The sequence below is a fragment of the Schistocerca cancellata genome, chromosome 3, assembly GCF_023864275.1.
Source record: "Schistocerca cancellata isolate TAMUIC-IGC-003103 chromosome 3, iqSchCanc2.1, whole genome shotgun sequence".
Classification (NCBI taxonomy): Eukaryota; Metazoa; Arthropoda; class Insecta; order Orthoptera; family Acrididae; genus Schistocerca; species Schistocerca cancellata.
The window spans coordinates 408,398,600-408,426,350 of NC_064628.1; the positions used below are offsets into that span (position 1 = coordinate 408,398,600).

Here is a 27,751-nt window from a genome sequence, read left to right on the forward strand (position 1 = left end):
AGTTCGAAGGTGCGAGATCCGGGCTGTAGGGTGAATGAGGGACGACAGTTCAATCAAGTTTTGTGAGCTCCTCTCAGATGCGCAGATTTGTGTGAAGCCTTGCCTTGTCATGAAGAAAAAGCAATTTGTTTGAGTTTTGTGACGACGAACGCGGTGAAGCCATTTCTTCAATTTCCTAAGGGTAGGATATTACATTTCAGAGTTGGTCGTTGCACCATGAGGGAGGACATCAAACAGAAGAACCTCTTCAGAATCCCAGGTGCCGTCGCGATGACTCTACCGGCTGGCGGTGCGGCTTTGTACTTTTTTTTCGGAAGTAGCCTTGTTTCTGGTTCCATGTGACGAACACACGCTTCATCGCCTGTGACGAAGTTACAAAAAATTGTCACGATCAGCCACGTAACGCGCAAGCGGCAAAATGGTCCTTTGTTCCTCTTTATGGTCTTCTGTTAGGCCGCGAGGAGCCCAGATGGACATACCTTAGAGTACCCCAACTGGTGGACGAGTGTGTCAGTGTAATCGACAGAGTCGTCCAGTTGTGAATCGAGCTGTCTGGTGGTTATCTGCTGATCACCTCGCATGACAGTGTCTTCATGTTCCAACACTGCAGGAGTCACAGCTGCGTGCAGCCGACCGGCACGCAGGACATCTAACATGTTTGCACGACCTTGTTGTGATTATGACGGACGTTTCGCCCAATGACTCGCATTGCTTTGTTCACTGTCAGGTCTCCGTAGACATTCTGCAGGTACCTATGAATATCTGCGATGCACTGGTTTTCACTTAAAAGGAAGTCAATGACAGCTCTCAACATGGAACGCGCCTCCATTATAGACGCCATTCTGTAGGTAATGTATGGCGCCCCCACCTATCGGAACTTCATGAAACGGAAATTTTCCATTATACTCCACAACAAATTCCGTAATTTTTCAGGTGAAGTTGGCCGAGGAAAAAATATGTGTTGCATTACTCATTGAACGCTCCTCTTATACTAGCAATCAACTCTCGTAACATTGAAGTGTCACAATTTACACAATATGAAATGGAGGTGTGCGGTCAAAATTATCTGTAATTCACAGAGTACTACGATTGTGAAAACAGCTGCAAACGAAAGCTATACGAGTGTATAAATGAAGGGAGTTGTTTTCTTTTTTTCGGTCGTTTCCGCCCTTATTCGGGAAGTTTTTTTTCTGTTCATGTTTTATTCTTGGTGGAGGGTCTCTACCTTTAGTCTTACTCATATTCCTGTACTCTCAACTGCTTGCAATGCTGCTGGCCACGCCGTTAAGCCAAACCTCTTGAGAAAGCCTCCACTGAAAAGTACTCTTTGTTAAACGTGGTAGTTTATAATTTCTATAATTCCTTTCTATTTTGAAGGCTCTTTAGTTACCATTCTACTTTACTCTCCTAAAATTAGCTGTCATATATGGGGATATATGCAAAAAATCAGATCTTTTACAGTTCTTTTTTTCCTTTAAAATAAATTAAAAACAATCTGATTTGATGTGCAACGATTACCTGGAATATATTTGCAGTAAAGGATAATGATAAAAAAATCCATAATAGTAGCGGTTGTATGTTACTCACTGCTGCTATAGTCGACGACTTTGATTGACAATGGTTCCGCTCACATGTAAAGCCAAATGTTCATGTCTTACTGTTCATATGTTTTCGAATTTCTGTACGTGTCACTGAAACATATTGCGCAGTTCTTGGAAGATTTTGCAGAGTGGAGAGGTACACTTGTAGAGTATCTCTTATCTTAAAAGCATTTTCTACCTTTTTTTCTGATAACGGCACAGACAAGACATACGAGAAATTTACCAAAGCGGATCTACTGCAACACTTGTGACCATACTTCAGATCATCGAAATTCCTTGGAGAGTGTAATGTTCTCAGTGGTCTGTGAACGACAGTGCATGGTACCAGTACGTTCCAAAAAGCCTCCTGCGAAAATACTGTTGATGTTTTTCAGGGGACCATATCTCGGGTTCCACTGAACACACAGATAAGAAGTCAAGTGTTTTGAATAGCCCTTGCCTTAGTGACCGTTTTTATACCAGTCGAAAGAACGGGTATACTGTAGCTATACTATACTACACATTACACACATCCACCAGACCAGGAAAATCGAGCAAATCGGTTGTTTCTTTTGCACTAGGTGTGGTCAAGTGTGGACCTTAGCTGGCTTATTAAAGCACCGTTTGTTCATGGGTGATTCCTTACAAAAGCCCGAAAAACTATGAATTTTGGCTACCAAAAGAACCAATTGTGGTGATGACGACTTTCGTAATTTTTATTCAGTGCAAATCGATATTTTTACCATATGTTCTTAAGATGATATTTTCGAGAAAACAGAAAATGTTGTTCGATATTATTACCCTTTACACAAATCCACAGTTTCATAGTTACTGTACTTATGCACGAGAAATATGCACATAACATGCGGTCTGAGAAGTACACGCTATATAGTTTCAACTCACATAGTGAACATCTGGCAAAGGTTCTATGCTCATCAAGAGTGTTCAAAAGTCACCAAACTATGTTTTAATCAGCATTTTTTCACCAATAAAACTTTATAGCACACTGTCTATGTGTAATTGTACTGCAGTGACGAACAATGGGCTAAAAAGAACTTAAAATGACAGCAAAAAATTGTGTATGAGAGGGAAGCCTGCATGTTCAGTAACACATTTATAATAACATTTTTACCCTTTTACTACACAAATTATAGGCAGGACATTTTCGAGGAATTGTCATCGATGAGCAAAGTATCCAGAAAAAAATGTAGCGCAAACGATTTTGTGGTAATCTTATATTATACGTACTTATTTGCTGTTTATATGTGTCAAAATACTATTACCCTATAGAATTCGTTTTATATGAGCAGCACGCGCTGCTGTAGCAGAGTTAATAAGAGAGCCCGCGAATAAAGGCGAATTTGTTCATCTTTAAAAGAGCACCAAAACGTTTGGCAAGCGAACATACTTGCGTTTTTTTGCGCTGGTAGAATGTAGCAGAGAGATAGTGATGGTGAAAGAGTGGGGAGGCAGTGCCAGTGGAAGAAAAGAGAGAGAAGACAATGATGGGAGGAGAGAAAGAGTGGCAGTGAAAGAGGAAGATGGATGAAGACAACAGGTGGGAGCCACAGAGAGACTACAACAGCAGTGAGACTTCAGACTCGGTAGAAGCTATTATGGATTATTTTTTAATGGTAGTTGTGTCCCGCAAACATTATTCCAGTACTCACTGCCTATCAAAGTTGGATTTTTCACTTACTGCTACAAACTCACATTACAATTCACCGTCGATTTATTGACAAATGTTTGATTATCAAGTTTTCATAATACATTTCCCATTATACTGATTCCTAAAAGTAATGTTTTTGCTCCCTGCATGTGACAACCGCCGCAAGTGCCAAAACTACAACAGAACATCCTAACAGTCTTACCTTTTCATTGCTGGAATAGACTTCGTTTCCCTTTGCTGAGGGTCGAGGATTGTAGGAGAGCTCTGTAGCCTTCAAGCTACCAATGACGTAACTTCCTTTGAAAGAACTTGGCTGAACTCTTATACAACATTCATTTAGATTCGTGAGCAGACCTCATATTGATTAGAGCAATATTTTAGAAGTGGTTGTGCGCTGGTTTGACACAGCGTCGCTAAAATTATACCTTCTACAGTGGTTACCATAGAAACGCCTTACATGGGAAAATTAAGATTATTGTTTAGCAATGATACATGATGCAACAAACAAAACATAAAGCTTTTATAGCCGTGTTTTCTCCGCCGCAGTATTAAGAGGCTAGGCCTACAAATCAATCACGGCGATGAAATGCCTGATAAAAAGTCAAGGAAAATATGCCACCATACGGAGTATAATTTTATCTTTAAACTGTGCAAAAAATTGAAGGTCTGGTTTTGTAACGTTCTAAACTTTGCATTCCCAAAAGATGCTCGAAAAACTGTACCTTTTTATAAATATTTGTGCTTAGTGCAATTTAACGGCAAGGGCTTTTGATGGCAATACTGGACCCAGAGGACATGTTACATTCAGTGATACGTCACCCTGATACTGCTCGTGAATTTCTACCGTGACTGCTTTCTTATGGTCGCCTCCTCGAAGTTTCTTGAAGCTGTGGATTTGTTGTGACGTGCCATTGACTCTCGTCGTGTGACTTCGTTACAGTTTCCAGGGGGTCGAGAGCTAGAGTCTTCATGCTACGAAATGACGTAACTTCCTTTTAAAGAACTCCTTTGTATTTTGTTCCTCTCATATTGGGTGCACAGATCTCATATTAACTCAAACAACATTTTCGAAATGAATGTCGTAACATCACATAAAATAGTAGCATTTCTCTTCTGCTCTTTTCAACGGTTTTCGGGCGTTGAGATAGGCCGCGCCTCAGTTGCGTTCAGTCCGTCGTCTGTCTCATGTCGCGTCCGGTTGTCAGGTTCTGCTTTGATGGAGCAAAGTACTGCCTCTCCCACCTTGATGAGTCGGGAACATGTGCCCCTGCTCATAAAATTATCAGTTACACAGATTTCAATTCCTTCTTTAAAAAAATAATCCTAAAATATACCAGTGCTAGCCAAGACTGGTAACACATTTTATACCCATTTTATACCCATTTTCAGTCCATTGTTCCGCTATTGTAGACTTGTTGGGCTGATGTGGCGCTCATGTTCGATACATGGATTTTCAGTTATGCGGATCGTTTCTCTAATATAAATTTTTCCGCATTCACACAAAACTTAGTACACACCCGCCTTTTTGAGAACCGTGTCGTCTTTCACTGTCCCTAATAACTAGCATTTTGGTTGGCAGGTGAAAAAGTAGAGTTACGTGGTGTTTTCGCAATATTCTTCCAATTTTTGATGACACATTGCCAGCAAACGCTATGAAAGTGGTCTTCTCATCGCCTTCTTTTCGTTCTGCGTGTCGTTTTTGGAGTTCTTCCTTCCAAGGGCCGTCTGAATCTATCGGACGCTGTACCCACTCTCGTGGAAGACGGATGACAGGTGCCAGAGTTCTATCGTCAGACTTTGTTCGTATGAAATCGAGCTTGTCCTGTGTAATAGAGTTTTGAACAACATGGACACTATCTTTCAACTGAGCAAGGCATGGAAGATAATACTAAGCTCTACCAAAGCAGAACATAACATCTATATGCGAGCTGCGACAGGCGGGCGTACAGCAATTGAGACTTTTGTCCACCTCCCCCCTCACACACACATACACATGCCAGCCCCACCACCGAGAACGGAGCGAGGCCGACGAGACCCATCTCTGGACAGGCAGATGTCGATACCGCCAGAATGCGGGGGAAACGTCATTGCATCACCGCCAGCTGATGACCGGTTTTTCGACGAAATATCGTGGACGTTCTACGATTGGAACTGGCAGTACATCCAAGACTCCTCGAAGCAGCTTGTAAACCGAGGGGACAAAAGTCATGGGATGGTTCTTAATGCATTGTCTATAGCGTCACACCTCCTTTTGACGGCGTAGAGCACCAGCTCGACGTGGCATGGACTCAACAAGTCGTTGGAAGTCCCCTACAGGAATACTGAGCCACGCTGCCTCTATAGGCGTTCACAGCGTTGCCAGTGCAGGACTTTGTGCGCCATTTGACATCTCGATTATGTCCCATAAATGTTCGACGGGACTCAGATCGGGCAATTTGGATGGCTAAACCATTCACTCGAATTTTCCAGAATGCTCCTGAAACCAATCACTAACAACTGTGGCCTGGCGACATGGGCATAAAAGTTCCATCGTTGTTTGGGAAAATTATTCCATGAATGGCTGAAAATAGTCTCCATGTAACAGAACATAACCATTTCGAGTCAACGACCGGTTCAATTTGACAAGAGAGTCCAGTCCATTCAATGTAAACACAGCCTACACTGTTACGGAGTCACCACCAGCTTGCACAGTGGGTCCATGGTTTCGAGGTGTCTGCACCATCAGCTTTTACCAACAGAAATCGGGTCTCATTTGACCACCCTACGGCTTTCCAATCCTCTAGCGTCCGACTGCTATGATCGAGAACTCAGCAGAGGTGCTGCAGTCGATTTTGCACCGTAATAAACGCACTCGAGTCGGTTGTCCGCTACTATACCTATTAACGCCAAATTTCGCAGCACTGTCCTAACGGTTACATTCGTCATACACCCTTATTGATTTCAGCGGTTATTTTATTCAGCGTTGCTTGTCTGTTAGCACTGATAACTCTACGCCAAGGGCCGTTGCTCTTTGTCGTTAATTGAAGGCCGTCGGCTACTATTTTGTTCGTGGTGATGGGAAATTTCTCAGATTTCATATTTTGGGCACAGTCTTGACACTCTTGATCTCCGAATATTAAATTCCCAAACGATATCCGAAACCGAATGTCTCATGCGTCTAGCTCCAACTATCATTCCGCGTTAAAAGTCTATTAATTCCCATCGTGCGGCCATAATCGCGACGTAAACCTTTTCACACGAATCACCTGAGTACAAATGACAGCTCTGCTAATGCACTGCCCTTTTATACCTTGTGTACACGATCCTACTGCCATCTCCGTTTCTGCATATCGGTATCCAATGACTTAAAAACCTAAGTACATGCGAGAACAGCCTCACATCACAAACTTTGCTGTCTCTTGGCAGTCATTGATATTGTTACTACCACTCAAGGTGAATACGCAGATACTCGTTTAACTGCCCTAGTTCTCAGTAAAACAGTCATCGCTAAATCGTAACTTTGCTCCGTAGCTTAGCGCAAGAATTCTTAGCATTTGTCAGAATGGCTGACCTGCAGGAAGTGAACTGAGCTGACTGTAGTTACTGGACTGAACTGTCTGACTTCAGAATGAAAAATGTGCGAGCGTTTGTGGTACATCGTCTTTTCTACCTGACGGCAGAAGGATTTCCCTTTCAGCCACTGATAGGTGAAAGCAATGTAGTCCCTGATTGACAGCACTCTCTTCGGTGACTGGAAACAACGTCGGCGAACGAGCACAACACGGTAATGGAAGTGGCGGAGAAGCAGAAAGTGGTCCGGATAGTTGAGTACGATCTGGACACTGCTCCTCGGAACTGAGAGGCGCCACGTGAGGGGTGGTGCCTGAGTGGCGGTGGCCCTCTGGCATTCGTGGCGTACCTCTTAAGCCTAGTACACGACAAAATCTCGGCTGACAAATGTGATGCGTCTCCTGTAGAAATTTTTGGGCTACCCCATGTCTCCTAAATGGCATTTGCGATCATGTACGGATACTAGTAAAAAAAATGGCTCTGAGCGCTATGGGACTTAACATCTATGGTCATCAGTCCCCTAGAACTTAGACCTACTTAAACCTAACTAACCTAAGGACATCACACAACACCCAGTCATCACGAGGCAGAGAAAATCCCTGATCCCGCCGGGAATCGAACCCGGGAACCAGGGCGCCGGAAGCGAGAACGCTACCGCACGAGATACTAGTCAGTCCAAACCCCTATTTCCATAGTTCGAGTGTCTAGTGATGGCGTTCCCGCTCCCTTGCAAATCTCTCCTCTTTGTGGCATGATCTGAGGAGAGCTGCATGGTGCTTTTCTTCCTGTACACCTCAGCGAGGAAGTGGGATCATAAGGTGTGGTCATTCACCAACTGCCATCGTGTGTCACCACACACTAAAGAGAAGCGGGTAAGGCATTATGCAGGGTGGGGAAAATAAAAGTGGTTCGAATGAGTGGATACGATAGGGCGTGAATGTATGCATACAACAACACACCGTCAGGCGCACACTTGTATACGCGCACCACATGACACATTCACACAATCTTCCACCCGACAGAGTTGTTAGCAGAGGTCAGACTAGTCGCGGCCATAGCTACCCACCCAGATCACATGATCTGTCAGTGTGCGATACTTAGTGTGAGGAGCCCTCAAGTCTCACGTGCATCGCAACAACCCTCACAGTCTTAAAGAACTGCTGCAGAACATTTCGGATGAGACTGCAGCAATTCCAGCAGTCCAGTTTCGATTTGCCTTCAGCAACTTGCTGACCAGGGCCCATAAGTGCCAAGAGATGAACGGTATTCACTTTCAACATTTGCTATAGTCAGGCTAGTACTGTATTTCCTTTGCGCTGCTGTGTTGTTTGTATCCTAGAACTCTGTTCTCCGAGGCATTTTTGTTTGCCTCGCCCTTGAAAGACTTCGGTAATTAATAAGACTGCAAATCTGGATAACTATTTTATATGCAGTGCAATGAAAACGGTATTTATTTATCTCTTTATTTAATGAAACATCAGTCTCCTGACTGGTTTGATGTGACCCACCACGAATCCCTCTTTTCTGTCAAACTTTCCTCCTCAGTTACACGGAGGAAAAAAAGTCGCAACGCCAAGAAGGAGTTACTTGCTTACTCCTCTGCACTAGAGTCTGTGTAGGGCCTTGGCAATAGCGATACGAGAAACTGGAAAGTCCTTATGCAGTATTCCACGAAGACTTGTCAGGAATGTAGCCACTGCACATGTTTGCAGACAGCGGTGGTTACGAGAATGTACAGCCGCAAGAAGACCGGTCTCCGGATGGCCACGTGGCACTACCCAGAGGGAAGACAATCGTTTTCGGTGTATCGTAACTGCAACAGTAATTCAGGAAGCTCTTGGCACCACAGTGACACAACGAACTGCTAAAAATCCAACTTCCAGCATGCTAGAGTAGCTATGGCTCAGCAAATTATGTTAATCAGTGAAACGAAAAACCAGTCCACAGTTTCAAATTTTACATTTTTTTTATTCTGCCGATGACTAGTTTTTGTTCTAAGTTCTAAGTTCTAGGGGACTGATGACCACAGATGTTAAGTCTCATAGTGCTCAGAGCCATTTTTTTAATAATTTCAGCTATCAGTCGTCCTTTTTAAATTTTATTGGCAGATCTAGATTTTAGCTAGAAACTAGCCATTCTCAATGCCTGCTGCTCGGGCTTCATACACAGTTCATTGTATGTTCAAGACGTGAAAACCATGTCAAAAATGTGCAAAGAACTGTTACAGGGCATACAAATAACACATCTGTGTGGCAGTAACTGTTAGATAAATGTAGCTGTACCATCAGTTTTAAACTATATTAATGACTTTTTTGTTGCCATATGTACAATACTGACAGCACCAAATTTAGAAACTACGTAACCATCCATTTTCAGGAAGTTCAAAGAGATCTGCAAGATAACAAATATAGTTCCGTACAGAGAGATATTTAATAAACGTCTGTGCATCAAATGTTCCCTACGAGTACTCCAAGGTATGGCCACTTTCCTTTGATATTTACAGTAAATGTTCATGTCTTATATACCCCTGCCGGGCAGATTTTTCCATATTTTGTGTTTGAAGTTATCTGTGAAGACCTTCTTGTTCATCTGTAATGGCTTGTTGTTTTTTCAAGAGTAGTGTATGTTCCTCCTTCTTGGCACTTTCCAGTTTCTTTTGGATGTGCACTATTCGACTTAACTGCTGAGGTCATCAGTCGCCTAGAACATAGAACTAATTAAACCTAACTAACCTAAGAACATCACACACATCCATGCCCGAGGCAGGATTCGAACCTGTGACCGTTGCGGTCGCTCGGTTCCAGACTGCAGCGCTAGAACAGCACGGCCACTCCGGCCGGCACATTAACTTCACTTAAAGCAGTTATTTCTTTAGTATGGAATGATTTAAATATGTTCTATACATTTGTTCTTTTTCTTGAAACCTGTAGATAACATTACTTGTTGCAACCAATACTGATACAGGAGTTCTTTTCTTTTTCTTGAATCCTGCAGGCAACATTATTTGTAGCAACCAGTCCTGATTCAGTAATGTTTTATTTGGTGGCATGATGGAGGACATTGTCCTGAATTGAAAAAATGTATTTCTTCAGCTTTAGTATAATACTTTATGGGAGTTCGTGTTAACAATTTCCACACAATTTACAGATAAATAATTAGAATTATAGGCAGGTAAAACATAGTTTGTAATCTTTTCTTGGAGGTTTGGTTGTACACCGGTCAACATTCATACATTCTTATTGACCCACTAGACACATTTCAGTTAACTGTTAAACACAACACAGCAACTATTCCATTAGATAGCCTAAAATCTAATCCACGTTGAACCAATTGGCACAGAGTACAGTGTAACTCATTGTAAAAACTGTTTACTTTCGCCAAGAAAGACATAAGTTTCTCATTGACGCAGACCAAATCCCTTCATAAAATCAGTAATGTGGTTATCCAATTCTTTGTTTTTTTTCGGGGCATATGATTTGACACACAAATTTGTTACACGAGTACAGCTTCATTGCACAGCCCATCCATGTTAAACTGGTTCCTGGTAGTTTCTTGAGCACTCAAGCCATGGTCCGATGTTAGCAGTCTGTGTGCGTGCGTGGGCCTCGAAAGCTAGATGACAGCTTCTCATCAACTCATACAGCGTAAATTCATTATGTGCATAGAACGAGCTACGAGTGCAAGTGGTAGAGCAGGGGTCAAAGATCATACCTTCACAGTAAATGACGGAACTGGGGTATGTAGAACAAACTACTGTTGTAACGTCTTTGGGGATCTAGACATCGAACTATGATAATAAAATGGAGAGATAGAACTACAAGAACAAGAGGGCGGAGCAGGAGCAGAGGTCGAAGTAAAACAACAAAATGTCGGAGCTAGGGGTCAGATTTCGATCTACGAGAACAGGATGAGCGAGCATGAATGCAGCAAACAGTGCCCCTTACAATATTCTGTGTGCAAACATGCGTGTGTCTGTGTGTACGTGCATATACTGGCACGCATCCTGGAACTCTCCTTATAACAGCCCACCTGCCGAAGTCCGAGGAATGGCGGGAGGGCGTCCTTTGCTCCAAATACCCGTTTCAGTCCTACTCTTTCACCCAGAATATTAATCTTGGTCTTTAACATATAACTTGAACACTACTGCCTTTACCTTTCCAAAAGCCAAACTGATCGTCGTATAAGAGTGCCTCAGTTTTCTTTCCCAGTCTTTTGTATTTTATTCTTGTCAGAAACTTCGATGTATGGTGTTTACGGCTTATTGTGAGATAGTTCTCGCACTTATCTGCCCTTTATGTCTTCGAGATTGTGTGGAAAGTCTGACGATACGTCTCCGTTCTCATAGATTCTACACACCAACCTGAATAGCCGTTTGGTTGCCACTTTCCTCAATCGTTTTAGAAATTTCGATTGAATGTTGTTTATTCCTCATATCTTATTTGAGGGCAAGTCTTCCAAAGCTTTATTAAACCCATATCCTGATACTGGATCTTGTGTCGACTCCCATTTTTCTTCTATCACGTTGTCAGACAAATTCTCCCATCTGCTCTCTTTTTTGGGTTTGACAGTGGGCTTACCATTGGACTCTTAAATGTCGACAGCCTTGCTTTTTAATTTCAATGAAGCTTCTTTCGACTTCTTTGTAAGCTGCAACAGTCCTTCCAGGAACCATCTACATTCCGATTTCTACTTTTCCAGCAGTCTTCTCTGCACTTCCTATTTACTTCAATCCTAATCGAGTAGTATTATTGTATTCTTGTCCTTCCATAGGCACTGTTATATATCATTCTTTCGCCAATAAATTCAAGCATCCCTTCTGGTTCTTCGAAGTAATTTTAGTTGTACTTATATTTGTCTTTCCAGCCTCTGAGATATTCTTTTTTAGAGATGTGCATTTCTTTTCAATCGAAGCGCCTACTGTGGTAGTCACTATCGCAGTATCCATCGTTTTAGATAACTTCCAACGTATCTCATCGTTTCTCAGTAGTTCAGTGTCCCACTTCCTTCTACTTTGATTCTTTTGGACGATTCTCTTAAGCTCCAGTCTATTCATCATTAATACTAAATTGTAATATGAGTCTATAAGGGCTCCGAAGTATCTCTTACAATCCTTGATTCCAGAACCTTTGTCTGCCAACGATGTAATGCATCTAGAATCCTCCTGTATCTCCAAGGCCTTTCTCCAGTATACCTCCTCTTCTTGTCGTTTGTGTACAGTGTATTCGTTACTACCAACTGAAATTTATAGATAGATTCAATTAGTCTATCTCCTCTTTCATTCCTACCACCAATCCCATGCCCTCCCTTAACTCCTTCTGCTATTTCTTTAACTACTACCGTTTTCTAATCTTCCATGATTATCATTTCCCTTACATATTGAGTTATCCGTTCAACAGTCCCTTATACTTTATCTCTCCATCTCTTCCTTGTAAAGTTGGTATGTGTACCTGAACTGATGTTGTCGCTGTTGGCTTGCTGTCGATTCTGATGAGATCAAGCCTATCACTTAACTGTTTACAGTAACTCACTGTTTGCTATACTATACGTTCCTTTCCATAAAAAATCCTACTTCCTTCATACCATTTTCAGCTTAGTTGATATTACGCTGTATTCGTCTGACCAGATATCCCTATTTTCTTTCCATTTCACTTCAGTTACCCTACTGTTGATTACTCAATCTTTTTCTTGGAGTTACGTCTCTCTTGACAGTACTCGTCCCATAGATCCGAAAGTAGCTAAAGGCCAGTTGACACTGGCCGTCATGTCACTTCACGTCACGGTACTGCCACATAAGGTGCACTCAATCTCCGTCTCGTCATTTCAAGTCAGTTCGCTTAGCTCAGTACTGAACGATGCAATGCAGGTTTTGAGTGAGACAAGAGATAGAAATATAATGTCGGAATTGAGGAACTAGTGACAATATGGTTTATGGCCAAAGCAGACTTCATAACGTATGTCAGTGATCAGTTTTGTGTGGTAAAGTGCTGGGAAGTGAACAAAATTTCAAAACGCTGACATTTATTTGTAAGCGAACATATATACACATAAACATATAAAACAATATTTATAAAGAAATAAAGTGACCCTCTTTGCATTACGCATTATGTTCTTTTTTTTTCTTACATGTCCGATAATACCATAAATAACTGAATTTTGCTCCTACATTAGAGCTGACTTTTTCACTTAAATATATAATGAAGATTTCTCAGTTCTTTACGTAAAATCTAAACAATTTTTCGCTTTCAAACATCGGATATCGCTTGTGCCAGAACACTTAACGGAAAAAGACATCCAAGTCGCAATGGGATACTTGGAATTCGGAGGGAAAGCAAAGCACAATAATGAAATAATGATTAAGAAGCCACAAAAGGAGAAAATCCAATAGTACAACATGCGTAACCGCGGTGAAAATACATTAACCTCCCATATTAGCAGACGACGTGATCGTCAAAGCTTTTTTCTCGAGATATCTTGACGTGGCGTGACGTGACGTGACGGTCTGTTGACGGCCTGTGTGAATGTCGTATTTTAAACGCATTATGAAATGCTTTGTCGTGTCACGACGTGACGACTAGTGTGAACTGGCCATAATCCAGAGTCTTTTGCTAATGGAGAGATCATCATTACACTTTTCCAAATACAGGCCACATATTCTGTGGATATACATTATGTGTCTTTAATGCATTGGTTGCCATTGCATTCCTCATCGTCATCTCTTTGTTCGTTGCTTATTCTTCCGCCTTTTAGGTGCAGTTCTCCACCGTTAGCGCTATATGTTGCCCTGAAACTCTCTCTGCTCCTCCATTCCTTTCGAGAACGCATCTAGCAGAACTTAGTCACTCATTTCACCAGAAATCTTCGGCCGCCATTGCTGATGACTCTTATTCAAATTTTAACCAGTTAATGAGTTCGAACGCACGATCCAGGGTGTTTTCATTACTAGTCAAAGACATTAGGGCAGCTTAGAGATGATAAATAGATAACATAGAGGAACGTTTTCCTGTGTATTTTTTAATTCGAAACCTGTTTGCATTGAAAAGTCATTAACAATCGCAAAGCTGACCGTTTAAGTTACAACCAACCCTTTTTATCAGTTTGAAGCTTTGACGTGCCGCGATACATTTCCAAGTTGAAGTTAGCCATTAGAAGATGCAGGTACCTGGCAACTCAAGTTTCGAAGGAGTCCATGAAGAACTGTTGGTGAATACAGTTATGTTAGACATAATAAGCAGTGACAGTTTGGTCTGTCGGCTGTTTTCCTTGGTAGACGAGGTTCTTAATAGCTTCCAAGTTGTGCATTGGGCTTTACTTGTTGGACCGCGGTTGAGAAGTCATTACACGCTTCAGCGATAGGATATGGGTCCACGGTTTGGACTCAGTCCGGCAGTAGTTTTCCCGAGGTTTCAGCTTGATCTGCTCGTATAGCGTAATGCTCAGTACACTATCTTCCGGGATAGGGAGATGAATTAGATGAGAATTGATCTGCTTACCGGATTAAAGACTGTGTGTAGGTATGCCCTGAGTGTGGATTCTTAACGGTTTCCCATGCTTGTTTAGGCAAACACTGGACTGATCCAGAAATACCGTCTCAGAGAGTGCTACACACATCGAAGATAGACGTTAACTGTGGATATTGTATCACAGACGCAGTCCCTTTGACTGTTCAGAGATGTCACTAAACCCGCACATGGATGTAAACAACCATGCATGAGCAGTGCCTGTTAGATGGAGGGGGTCCAACAGCCGATCAGTTCCAGTCATTCCAACAGGAATGAGGTACACGGCTCATTTTGTGTGTAGTTCAACAATGCCTAGACGGTCAATACCGCGGTTCGATCGCGTCCGCATTGTTACTTTGTGCCAGAAGGGCTCTCAACAAGGGAAGTGTCCAGGCATCTCGGAGTGAACCAAACCGATGTTGTTCGGACATGGAGGAGAAACAGAGAGGCAGGAACTATCGATGACATGCCTCGCTCAAGCCGCCCGAGGGGTAGTATTGCAGTGGATGACCGCTACCTTTGGATTAAGGTTCGGAGGATCCTTGGCAGTAACGCCATCATTTTGAATAACTCTTTTTGTGCAGCCACAGGACGTCGTGTTACGACTCAAACTGTCATGCCGAATGGACCACTCAGGATTTGCATCACATTCTCTTCACAGATGAGTGTCACATATTCCTTCAACCAAACAATCGTCGCTTTAGACACACTATCCATTAAGTGCAGCAAGGTGGAGGTTTCCTGCTGTTTTGGGGTGGCATTATGTGGGGCCGACGTACGCCGCTGGTGGTCATGGAAGGCGCCGCAACAGCTGTACGATACGTGAATGTCATCCTCCGATCGACAGTGCAACCATATCGGCAGCTCATTGGCGAGACATTCGTCTTTATGGACAAAAATTCACGCCCCTATCATGCACATCATGCGAATGACTTCCTTCAGGATAACGACAACGCTCGACTAGAATGGGCGGCATGTTCTCCAGACTTGAACCCTATCGAACATGCCCGGGATAGATTTCAGAGAGCTTTTTATAGATGACGTGATCCACCAACCACTCTGAGGGATCTACGCCGAATCGCCGTTGAGAAGTGGGAAAATCTGGACCAACGGTGCGTTGATGAACTTGTGGATAGTATACCACAGGCAAGCACCAGTGCAGGTGGACGTGCTACTGGGTATTAGAGGTACCTGTGTGTACAGCAATCTACCACCACCTGTGAAGATGTGTGGTTTTCATGAGCAATAAAAAAGGCAGAAATTATGTTTATGTTGATCTCTATTCCAACTTTCTGTACAGGTTCCGGAACTCTCGGAATCTAGGTGATGCAAAACGTTTTTGACATGTGTATTCCCCGAGAACGGTATTATCGTATCCCGTGGTCGTTAAAGGAAACATACGGTTACGTTACAGTAAACAAGTACAGTGGTGACTAAGGAAAATGCATCTCACTGTGAATGCTTTCAGGACGGTTGTGTATGTGGTATCAAATGGTTCAGCGTGTCCTCGTGAAGTATCACTATAAAAAGTCACGATAAGCTGACCGAAGCGTCCTCAATCCAAGGTGGTCGACTAACGTAAGCAAACAATTGAAATATGGAAACACAGTTTGTATGTGCATCTTCATATTTTCGCGGCGCAAAGATTGTTCCATAAAATTTCGGGCGTGCAGCCGCATAAATTCGACTTCTTCTAATATTTCGGCTGAATACCGTCCAGCCATATTCAGAGTGAGCCGAAGTGACTGACGCTCCAGCACTTTCTCCATCCTTTTAATAAAAAGAACTGCTGTGAATAAGATTTTAAGGGAAGCTGGGGCTGCTATTGTTAAGGAGAGGATCCATTTTACCCGTCGAAAATTGGACCTGGTTCCGGAATAACTTCATGACCTGCATCTTTCTGGGACTCAGTAGTGAAAGAAGCAATTGAAAACTGGTTGGCGCCTAATTTAATTAATAGATATTGCGACTTCAGCTTGGGCAAACGACGGAGACCGGCAATTTCTGTAATACACTCACGAAGACGTCGCGACGGTGCAGCTCGCAGTGATACATCGATATCACCTTGCGGATCGACTGCGCGGATATAAATCTAATTCCATGTACATTTCAGATCTCTTTCCCGCCCATCAACGTCTCTGTCGCCATCTGTATCTGTAGCCGCATGCGCAGTGTTTCGGCCGGCGGGTTTAAAAGGACGGAGAAAGTGCTGAAGCGTCAATCACCTCGACTCACTCTGAAGACGGTATTAAGCCGAAATATTAGAAGAAGAAGTCGAATTTATGCGGCTGCACGACCGAAATTTTATTGAACAAAGTTTTCATGATTCACAGACAAATGGCACACGCGACTTCCCTTCCTTAGGTCATGCTGACGACTGCGCTGTCAGGAAGGGCACTCTGCCAGAAAGTTGCATAAATAATAAAATCTGACAAATCCTGAAAAGTGGAGGCCATACTAGACGGGGTGAACGCTGAGAAATAGTAAAAGTAGAAGGTCCAGAGTGCAGACACATGAGAAGTTTAGGGAAGGCTACTGGCTTGCGATGACCAAACCGTTTGGGTAACGTGTTGCTTGCTCATCGCGACTATTCCATCAATAAATACTGTGGTTTTAGCTCGAAAGTACGACTGCAAGTGAACAACGTAGTCATCCCTGCTACCGCTCAGATAACATTAAACGCTCTGCTGCCATCATAGGATCATTTCACATAACCTCTGTCTCAGGTATCATTAAACATTCTGCTGCCGTCACAGGAACATTTGACATAATCTCTCGCTCAGGTACCATTAAACGTTCTGCTGCAATGGTAGGATCATTTCACATAATCTCTCACTCGCCCGCATCTCGTGGTCGTGCGGTAGCGTTCTCGCTTCCCACGCCCGGGTTTCCGGGTTCGATTCCCGGCGGGGTCAGGGATTTTCTCTGCCTCGTGATGGCTGGGTGTTGTGTGCTGTCCTTAGGTTAGTTAGGTTTAAGTAGTTCTAAGTTCTAGGGGACTGATGACCATAGATGTTAAGTCCCATAGTGCTCAGAGCCACTTGATTTTCTCACTCGCTCGTCTTAATTCTCTGGTATTTATATAATAATTATTATATTTTATTTCGTTCTGTTGAGCGAGAAATGACTATTGGACGGATAAGAAGTATAAGTTTCATCGCAATTTGACATTCAATTCCGGTATATCTCATTAAGTGAGCCTCTTTTATCTGTTCAGATGGCTCAAATGGCTCTGAGCACTATGGGACTTAACTTCTGAGGTCATCAGTCCCCTAGAACTTAGAACTACTTAAACCTAACTAACCTAAGGACATCACACACCCATGCCCGAGGCAGGATTCGAACCAGCGACAGTAGCGGTCGCGCAGTTCCAGACTGTACTGCCTAGAACCGCTCGGCCACACCGGCCGGCTTTTATCTGTAACGGAATTTTATTCAGTACGTCTGTTTGTTTGAGTCCATCTACGACACTTATTTTTGTTGCTTTATAATCTCATCGGTCGTAAATTTATTTTAGTAGCTCGATCACAATCACACTGATGAGCGAAGAGTCCAATATTATTACACCTGCAAGTGCGAGAGAAAACTGATGATTGGCTTTCGGTCAGCAACTGAAGTTGAAGAGCGGTGCCCGTTTCAATTGGTGCACAGAACGATGGGTGGGGACTTCTTTAGCTCTTAACAGGCGATCAATTTGACATTACTATACTCTGTAACGATATGCGAAAGCAGATGGCAATCCTTGTCATAAATAGTTTGTTACCCACAGCAATTTAGTACCGGAAGTTTTCTCTAGGTATAATTGTTACACCTCAAACACAGGCTATCCATGTGGCGCGCACCTACGCTTTGACCACGGTCAAGTGCACCGACAAGCCGGATCCTATCCTCGCTACAGTCGACAGTCACATTGGTCACCAGTACAATGTCTAAACGTCTCACTAGTGACGTATAACACCCAGCTATTCCATACGGAGGAGCAGCAGAAGAAAGCCGTTAAGCCGGCCGGAGTGGCCGAACGGTTCTAGGCGCTTCAGTCTGGAACCGCGCGACCACTACGGTCGCAGGTTAGATTCCTGCCTCGGGCATGGATGTGTGTGATGTCCTTAGGTTAGTTAGGTTTAAGTAGTTCTAAGTTCTAGGGGACTGATGGCCTCAGATGTAAGTCCCATAGCGCACAGAGCCATTTATTTGAACCAAAGCCGTTATCCGTAATTCAGTTTTAACATTACTGCACGTAACTTCAATTGTGAAGTAATTGTGGTTTCTTTACCACTACAATCAGAATTATACAGTGATGGAAAAAATCGAACACCAAAAAATAATTAATGTAGAGTAATGAAATTTCGGGAACACAATTGTATAGATATCATATTTAAGTGATCCACTTTGCAAGATCACAGGTTAACGTAACCGCGAGATAAGCCATTGCAAACGTGAAATGCTGGTACATTAATAACTGGTGCAATCGCCAGAATATAGAATACAAGCACGCAAACGTGTATGCATTTTCTTGTACAGGTGCCCAATGTCAGTTTGTGGGATGGAGTTCCATGCCTGTTGCACATAGGCCGTCAATACAGAGACGTTTAATGCCGTTATCGATAACGCTACAGTTGTCGTCTGATGATGCCCCACATGTGCTCCATTAGAGATAAAATCTAGCAGGCCGAGGCGACATGTCGAGAGTCTGTAGAGCATGATGGGTCACAACCGCAGTATGTGGACGAGCGTTATCGTGTAGGAAAACACGACATGGAACGCGGTTCATCAATGGCAGCACAACAGGTCGAATCACCAGACTGAAGTACAAAGTTGCAGTGAGGGTGCTTCTGTTGTTATACGAAACTGCACCCTAGAATCCATGTGTAGGCGCAGAGTATCTGGCACGCAGACAGGTTGGTTGCAGGTCCTCAACTGGCCTCCTTCTAACCAACACACGGCCTCACTGGTGCTGAGTCAGAGCCAGCTTTCATCACAAAACACAACAAACCTCCACCCTGCCCTCCAATGACCTCTCGCTTGACACCACTCTCTGTTTGGGAGCTGTCCTCGAAGTAAGCGATTTTTAACAGTTCGGTGTATCACTGTGGTGCTAACTGCTTCCAGTATTGCTGCTGCAGATGCATATGCGATGTGCCAGAACCGTACGACGAACACGATGGTTTTCCCCCTCGGTAGCGACATGTGGCCATCCAGAGACCGGTTTTCTTGCGACCGTACATTCTCGTGACCAGCGCTAGCAATCTTGTGCAGTTATTACATTCCTTTCAAGTTTTTCTGCAATATCACAGAAGGAACATCCAGCTTCTCATAGCCCTTAACACCACCTCGTCCAAACTCAGTCGAATGTTGCTAATGGCCTCTTGGTCGCCTTAAAGGCATTCTTAACTAACATCAACCTCAGATCGTCCAATCTCAAAGGCAACGCTCATGAGCGTAACAGTGTGTATTTAAAGCAAACCTGATTCACATCCTCATAATGGTGCTACTAGCGCCATCCGTACGCGGCTGGCACGAAATTTTAATGGACATTACCTTTGGGATGTAGAAACGGTGCTACCAACTTTATTTTATGTCCCACAAGTAATTGTTTGTGTAGAGGTTTTTCTTTTTTTTTCTTTTTTTCTTTTTTTTCTGTTTTTTTAACAGTTTATATCCGAGTAATGTGCTTTTCCTGGTGGTTAACACATCTTTAATGCTTCAGGTATGCACCCACGTGACTGGGCCGCCACCGCCTGTATGAACTGGTTCATCAACGAGATCTTAACGACTAACGACACGGACGTCAGGGATGTTATCAGCCAGTTCGTATTCAATATCTACCCCACCTCCAATCTCGACGGCTATAATTACACCTGGAATACAGTGAGTATCTCTCATTACAGTACTTGGTTCCCCGTAAATGTTGAATGTGTCAATTGTTAAGCAATTTCTCTTTTCATCAGGCTCCATATATTCATCCTAACACAAAAGCATAGGAGTTTTCGTCACGACTGAGATGTCTTCTGTTTTGAGTCGTCCAGCTGTTACAGATGCGTAGATGCGTGCCACAATCGACTTTTCAAGTTCTGTCTTGAGCCGTTAAAGAAAAACGTCAAACAGGTACAAATGGTTATTTAATTCAGTTCATAGACTACCAGCAAAGCTAAGGAAGTGGAAATTAGGAAAAAAAGTTCAGATTCTCGGAAGAAAAATAAAACTGTGAGGTTCGCCGGTGACGTTGTAATTTGGAAATTTACGGTAAGTTCCTATCAGACCAAACTGCTGAGGTCATCGGTCCCTAGGCTTACACACTACTTAATCTAACTTAAACTAACTTACGATAAGGACAACACACACACCCATGCTCGAGGGACGACTCGAATCCCCGACGGAAGGAGCCGCACGAACCGTGGCAAGGCGCCACTGACCGCGCGGCTACCTCCCGCGGCCCGTTGACGTTGTAATTCTGTCAGAAACGGAGAAGGACTTGCAATTACAGTTAAAAGGAGTACATAGTGTCTTGAAGAGAAGGTATGGTAAGAATAACAACAAAGGAAAAACAGTAAGGGAATGTAGTCGGATTAAATTAGGTGATGCTAATAGAATTAGATTTGAAAACGAGGCATTAAAAATTGTTGATCGGTTTTGCTGTCTGAGTAGAAAAATAATCGCTAATGACCGAAGTACAGGGGAAATGACATGTAGACGCAACAGCAAGGAAAGCTTTTCTGAAAAAGATAAATTTCTTAGCAATGGATACAAATTTAAGAAACTTACTAGTCACTATTGATCCCAAAGATTTATTAAAACCTAAAAGTCACACGTCAGAATGGTAACCGACTGGTAAGTGTCGCAGAAGACAGTTGGTAACTGCTCAAAGCACTACCAGTGCCTCGCCATCATCTCTGCTCATCACTTGATGAGACATGGTCTGAAGATGATTCTTGATAAAATCAAAACCGATTGCCATTCTGAGGTTGATTTTTAATTCTCAGTAAATCCTTTAGATCAAGACTGAGTGATATTTTAATTACCCATCAGGTCGCTGTTAATTTACGGTAATGTTTTAAAAAGATATTAACAAATCTAAGTGTTCAGAAATAGTTTTTATAGACATTTGCGTGGTATATAGCCTTATTCGGAAGTGAAACGTGAACAAAAAACAGTTCGGGGAAGAGGAGAATAGAAGCTTTTGAAATGTGGTAATCCGAAAAAAGTTGGAAATTGGGTGGGTAGATCGAAAAACTTCTGCTGAGATACAGAACTGAATTGTAAAAACAAGAAATTTGAGGCATAACTTTAGTAACAGATAAATCGGCCATAAAACACGTTTTGAGGAATAAAGAAACCGTAATTTTAGAAATGGAAGGACTTATTGTAGGTAGAAATCGTAGAGGGAGACCGAGGTCTGGCTACAGTAAGCAGGTTCCAATGCGGAGATGACTAGCACAGGCTAGCCGAGCGTGCAGAGCTGCATCCAACCAGCCTCGCACTGCAGACCACGTGACAAGGACAGAGATCAGATAGGGCCTTTTATAGCCATCGCCATTTTATCAAACTAATAGTACAATGCTACTAAATGAAAAGGTTATTATTTGTTACAGATTCCCCACAACACTCTATGCTCTTTACTATTTAAGGTTTCGCAGGGTTAATTCTCCATCTACAGGTATTCCACCATGGAGAACTATAACCCAATGGATTAGGATAGATTACAAGCCTCAAGGTATATGGGCAATGGGGCCATGGAGACAGTTATGAGAACGGGAGTATGATGCAACGTGACGTGCCGATTTCCTAAGAAAATCAAATGAAACACTAGCGGAAAATGAGGAGCAAATGTGTGGTAGATCCCAGCAGCCTCTCATTCTCTAACAGATAAAGGGATGTTTCAAAGAGCTTGGCCATAGCTCATGTTCCTTTGTAACACATGCGTTGAGGCTATCAGTTGTCAGTTTCCAAATTCGTGACGCGTATACGCTGTTGCTATGAAACGTATGTTCTTAATTCCAATAGAAACTCAATATTAATTTCTGACCATTAGTTTGTTATCTGAAAGAACTCGAGCTAGGACCGTCCATCACTGTATAACGTTGGCCATAATGGTTTACCTTCTTATTTCTATTACTCCACACTACACTGAGGTGGGGTACCTCCTAATATCGCGTCGTACTTTCTTTTCCCCGGCGTAGTGCCGCAACTCGACGTGGCAGACACTCAACAAGTTACTGGAAGTCCCCTGCACAGACATTGGGCCATGCTGTCTTTTTGTTCGTCCATAACTGCGGAAGTGTTGCCGGTGCAGGATTTCGTGCACGAACTGACCTCTCAATTATGTCCCAAAAATGTTCGTCGGGATTCATGTCGGACGATCCGGCTGGCCATATCATTCGCTCGAATTGTCCAGAATGCTCTTCAAACCAATCGGAAACAAGTGTGTCCACGTTATATGGCATACTCTCAGCCATAAATGTAACAACGTTCTTTGGGAACATGAGGTTCCTGAATGGCTACAGATGGTCTCGAAGTAGCCCAGCATAACCATTCCAGTCAATGATCGGTCCAGTTGGACCAGAGGTCCCAGTCAGTTCCATGTAAACATAGCCCACAACATTACGGAAACACCACCAGTTTCCACAGTGCCTTGTTGACAACTTGAATCCATGGCTTCGTGGAGTCTGCGCCAAACAATAACCCTACTCTCAGCTCTTACCATCTGAAGTTGAGACTCATCTGAACAGGGCATGGATTTTCAGTAGTCTGTGGCCAACCGATGTGGTAACGAGAATAGGAGAGGCGCTTCAAGCTGTGTGGAGCAGTTAACAAAGGCACTCGCATTGATCGTCTGCTGCGATACCCCATTAACGTCAAATTTCGCCACACTGTCCTAACGGATACATTCGTCGTACGCTTCACGTAGATTTCTGCGACTATTCCCTACACTCTGTTGCTAGTGTGTTAACTCTGACAGCTCTAAGCAAACGCTGCTGCTCTAGGTCGTTAAGGGGCTCCGGAAAGGCTCAAAATCATGAAAAGTTCAATTTTTACTTTTTTGCGTTTTCTGAATCTGCAGACCATTACCTTTTAATAGATATATAATTTATTCAATTCCGAAGACTACAACTATTTTTAATTTTTTTTTTTTGAAATGTGTTCTACATGGGCGTGACCCACTGTGGCGCTGTTAAACTGCTGTCAAATGGTGTTATTATTAACGTCCGTGTTCATCAGGTACATTTTAGTGATGTGAGATAAAGTATGTGTTGTGGCTAACCTGTGATGGTTCAATATATATCGCTGGTGTGATTGTCGATTGTTTCATGTTTATTTACTCTGTCGTTATCTCGAAAATATTCATAATTAATTCTGTTTCTTGAGTCTCTGTTTTGTTGAAGTATAATAATGAGTAAAAGTAAAGTTGCTGTTGCGACTTTCAATGATGACAATATTGTAAGGTGCAAGGTATTTAGAAATATGGGAATGAAGATAGGTTCTAACATGGTACGAGCGATGCTTGCTTTAGACAAGGAACGCCTTCGGGCTGCAGACAGGGCTGTAAAGAGTCTAGAAATACAAGCAAGAGTAAACAGGAGGAGGAACAACAGGAAGCTGGAGGAGGAGTTTGCAGAGGATGAAGATAATCCATCCTATGGACGTGGAATGCACTAAAAAGTTAATCCAATCTTTGTCGCTCGATTCCCAAAACTTTTATTTTCTCATACTAATTACATGTTTTCTAAGGATCTTCCAAACATATTTGTTTCAAACTTTCAGTAAATGTTACACAGTACCTTCTGCATAATTTAACACAGGCTTTTTCCAAAAAAACTGTATATTTTTGAATATATAAATAAAAAATTGCAAAAAAATGTTGTGAATTTACATTACAATTGAAAAAAGATCATCTTTAATAACTGAACTAAAATTTTGTAAAATCCCTGTGTTAAGTTGTAGCCCGTATTCCAATAAATAATCTGTAAAAAGTTCAACTTCCTACCTCAAATACTTTGTGAGGAAAGATGTAATTTATAAGCGTTATTTTAACATTGCATGTATAGGGCGTTCCGGAGCCCCTTAAGCGAAAGCCATCGACCACTGCGTTGTCCGTGGTGAGAGATAATGCCTAACATTTGGTATTCTCCGCACTCTTGATACTAAGAATCTCGCAATACTGAATTCCGTAACGATTTTCGAAACGTAATGTGCCTTGCGTCTAACTCCAACTACCGTTCCCCACTCAAAATCTGTTAATTCTCGCCGCTTCAGCACAATAATTTCGGAAACCGTTTCACTTTAATCAATTTAGTACAAAGACAGCTTCGCCAATGTACTGCCCTTTTTGACGTTGTGTACGCGATATTACCACCACCCATATGTGCACATATAGCTATCCCATAACTTTTGTCACCTCTGTGTACAGAGCATGGCTAAAGATTTTGTTCCTTTGTAACTCAAATACTGAAGATATCCGCTGTCAGTTTCAACATTCGCGACGAGTTTAAGCTGCTGCTACGAAACGTATGTTGTTCATGCCAATAAAAATAAAATATTCGTTTCTGACTATTAGTTCTTTATTTTAAAATACTCAATCTAAGACTGTTCTCCATCCATTTAATTTTGGCCATAATGGTTTGAGACACCATGTATTGCACAGATTTGTTTTGTTATTTCTGTTATCAGGCCATGGCTGAAAATTGATGGGCCAGTGCACCGCATTTCACACCAGTTAAAAGGGAAAGAACGTTCGAGTAGATGGCTGACACCACCAACACTTCTCAGGCACGCTTTCCTACGTACGTGAATGATGTCTGGCTTCAGTACTAGAATTTATTTTGGGACGGGCAAACTAAATCCTTACTATCGTCAAGTGAGGCTCGGGTTGTTGATCATTCGATAAAGGTGGCTGGCGCCTGCCTCCATCAGTCAGCAGAAGCGTTATACTTGAGATCCGCATCATTCTGACCGAGCTACAATGTGCATTTGTTACCGCAATTTCGAAATGCTCTTACAAACACTTTTGGGCTTTGTTATCATCTGTGGAAGGACCACTATCAACTTGCCCTAGATGTGTGCTGCAGTCCACTTCCACCATGCAGTACTAATGTTCTCCTGTGAGAGCTGCTAAACCCTGTTATCGTATAGGTTTTACGTGTCTTGCTGTTCTGAAATTGATCTGCCATTCATTAGTGATAGTTCTTACTACTATAGCCGTCACACCCTAGAAACTGGTCTTACCATACTCCTGTACCAGGTGAAAGTTACATGGGCTGGCGCACAAATATGTCTGTTCCTTCTGACCTCCCCTCGCCGTTGGGTATTACAACCAATAATAATGTTGTATGTAAGTCATTTGTGGAATAAACTAATTACTCGATTAATCGTATATAATCGCCCAGTGTTATCCTTGTTCTACTGAATGGTGTCAGCCTCTTGTTTTTCTATTCATTTACATAAATAACTTCACATATTGGTAGTCGAGTAAATTTCTATTTAGTTTTATGAGCGACTATGATGTTGATAGATGAAATCTCTGAAATGTACGTGTTACTGTAACGTGATTCAATTTGTTTACAGGACCGTCTATGGCGTAAGAATCGCACACCTTATCAGAACTGCATAGGCGTTGATTTGAACCGCAACTGGGACTTTCATTTCGCAGGTGAGAAATTTAATTTCTGCAATATTTTCCTCATTAAGTACGACCAGTTTATTTGTCTCACGATTTACGAAAAGTAAAGCTTATAGTGACCCGGTTGAATTACCAAGACAGACATCCTCGAATTCTTTGGAGTGTACTATGTCGAAGGACGCCGCTGCAACCACATTTTTTCGTTGGAAATCCTAAGAGAAATTTTAACGAGTCCACAGTGGATTAAAGCCAACGGCTTTACGACAGTGATAACGTCGGTTCCTGTCAGATCACCGAAGTTAAGCGCTCTTGGGCTTGGTGGGTCACCATTAACGTCTGACGAACGCTGTTGGCAAGAGGGGTACACTCAGCCCATGTGACGTCAATTGAGGAGGTACTTAACTGAGAACTAGCTCTGGTCATGAGATGTGACAACGGTCAAGAGAGCGCTATGGTGACCACATGCCCCTTCATATCTGCATCCAGTGATGTCTACTGGCAAAGGATAACGGTGCGGCCTTCGGTAGCATTGGGCATTACAAGACCTATTCGGACAGAGTTTGCTCACTCTCTTAATATTTTAACATAGCGTGCAGAAGCATTCCTAGATATTATTTTACGAAAATAATTCAGTCGACGTACTGAACATGTATTTACTTAGCATGAATTTCAGCATAGTTTGGGATAATATCATTAAAATATATATTAACAGTATTTCAGCTAACCTCAAAAGTTTGAACATAAAGGGTCCTGAACCACACATATATAATAATTCCGAAATATATTTACAGAATACGTAAAAATTGTATGTTTCCGGCGTTTAACTCTTCGAGAACGGTAATGCTGTAGTGCTTCACCGTACTGGGAGACAGACTTGCATGTTCGACTAGCAAACTCACGTTCCATCCGTTGTCAATCGCCGTGTGTTTCGGTATTCGGCCCTCTTACTTGATGAGATAACGTAAAGGCAACACAAAAAGAGATTTGGTAATAATACCACACAAAATCTTTCATTTAACCTGCTACGGCAATGTAATACATGAACCAAATTACACCATCTACCTAATAGGATGTATCCCCATCCACCTACGCTCTGATAATGTGTGAAACCTCCCCTTAGAACAATTATACACGACTGTGCTTAAACTGACACACAATATTTTTTTAGCGCAACGCAATCTGACTTTCAAACATCCCTACAAAAGAATGGCCCTGACTAACATTAACCTATACCTTTCACAAATCACTTACCTCACAAAAATCTTCATTACTCGAACTACTGCAATACAGCGAGCGCCACTACTGCCAGCTAAATGAAAGATTCAAACTACTGAAGGCACTAACTACTGATAGGCATAGTTAGCAAATGAAAGATTTTAATAGAGAACAAACAATGTATTACTCTTCTAAGCTAGTTTTACTACTGTTTTATTTTTCTTGTTTGCTGCACAGTGCCTTATATTAGTTGTAGAACTGCAATTTGCTTTGCCTATTTAAAATTTTTGTCCTTGATGTTTGTGTTAATTGTTTTATGCTGCTGCATTGCCTCGTCCCTTAGTTTAGCATCTGAGCTCGGTAGATTTAAGTTAGCTTAAGAGGGGGTAGACTATAAGAGAATGAGTTGCGATGAATTGGGAGAAATGCATTGAGAAGTTATACGAAACAAGTACAGAAAGCAGGTATAGGTAGGATTTTCTTGGAAATAAATGATGAGGTAAGATAATGGAAAATAAATAATGAGGTAAGAAATATGTGAACATATAAATACAGAAAGCATGCTTGGATAGGATTTTTTTGGTGGAAGCAAAGGTTGAAATAAGACGAACGATCTATGGAATGA

At 42.3% G+C, this 27,751-nt stretch overlaps 1 protein-coding gene across 1 annotated transcript in view; it reads left to right on the top strand.

The window, feature by feature from the left end:
* LOC126176732 (zinc carboxypeptidase-like) overlaps positions 1–27,751 on the top strand; it is a 111,048-nt gene that overhangs the window by 61,407 nt on the left and 21,890 nt on the right. The window contains exons 6-7 of the mRNA XM_049923901.1: positions 20,005–20,165; positions 25,857–25,941. Coding sequence (XP_049779858.1) covers positions 20,005–20,165; positions 25,857–25,941 — 246 coding nt within the window. The remainder of the gene's footprint in view (positions 1–20,004; positions 20,166–25,856; positions 25,942–27,751) is intronic.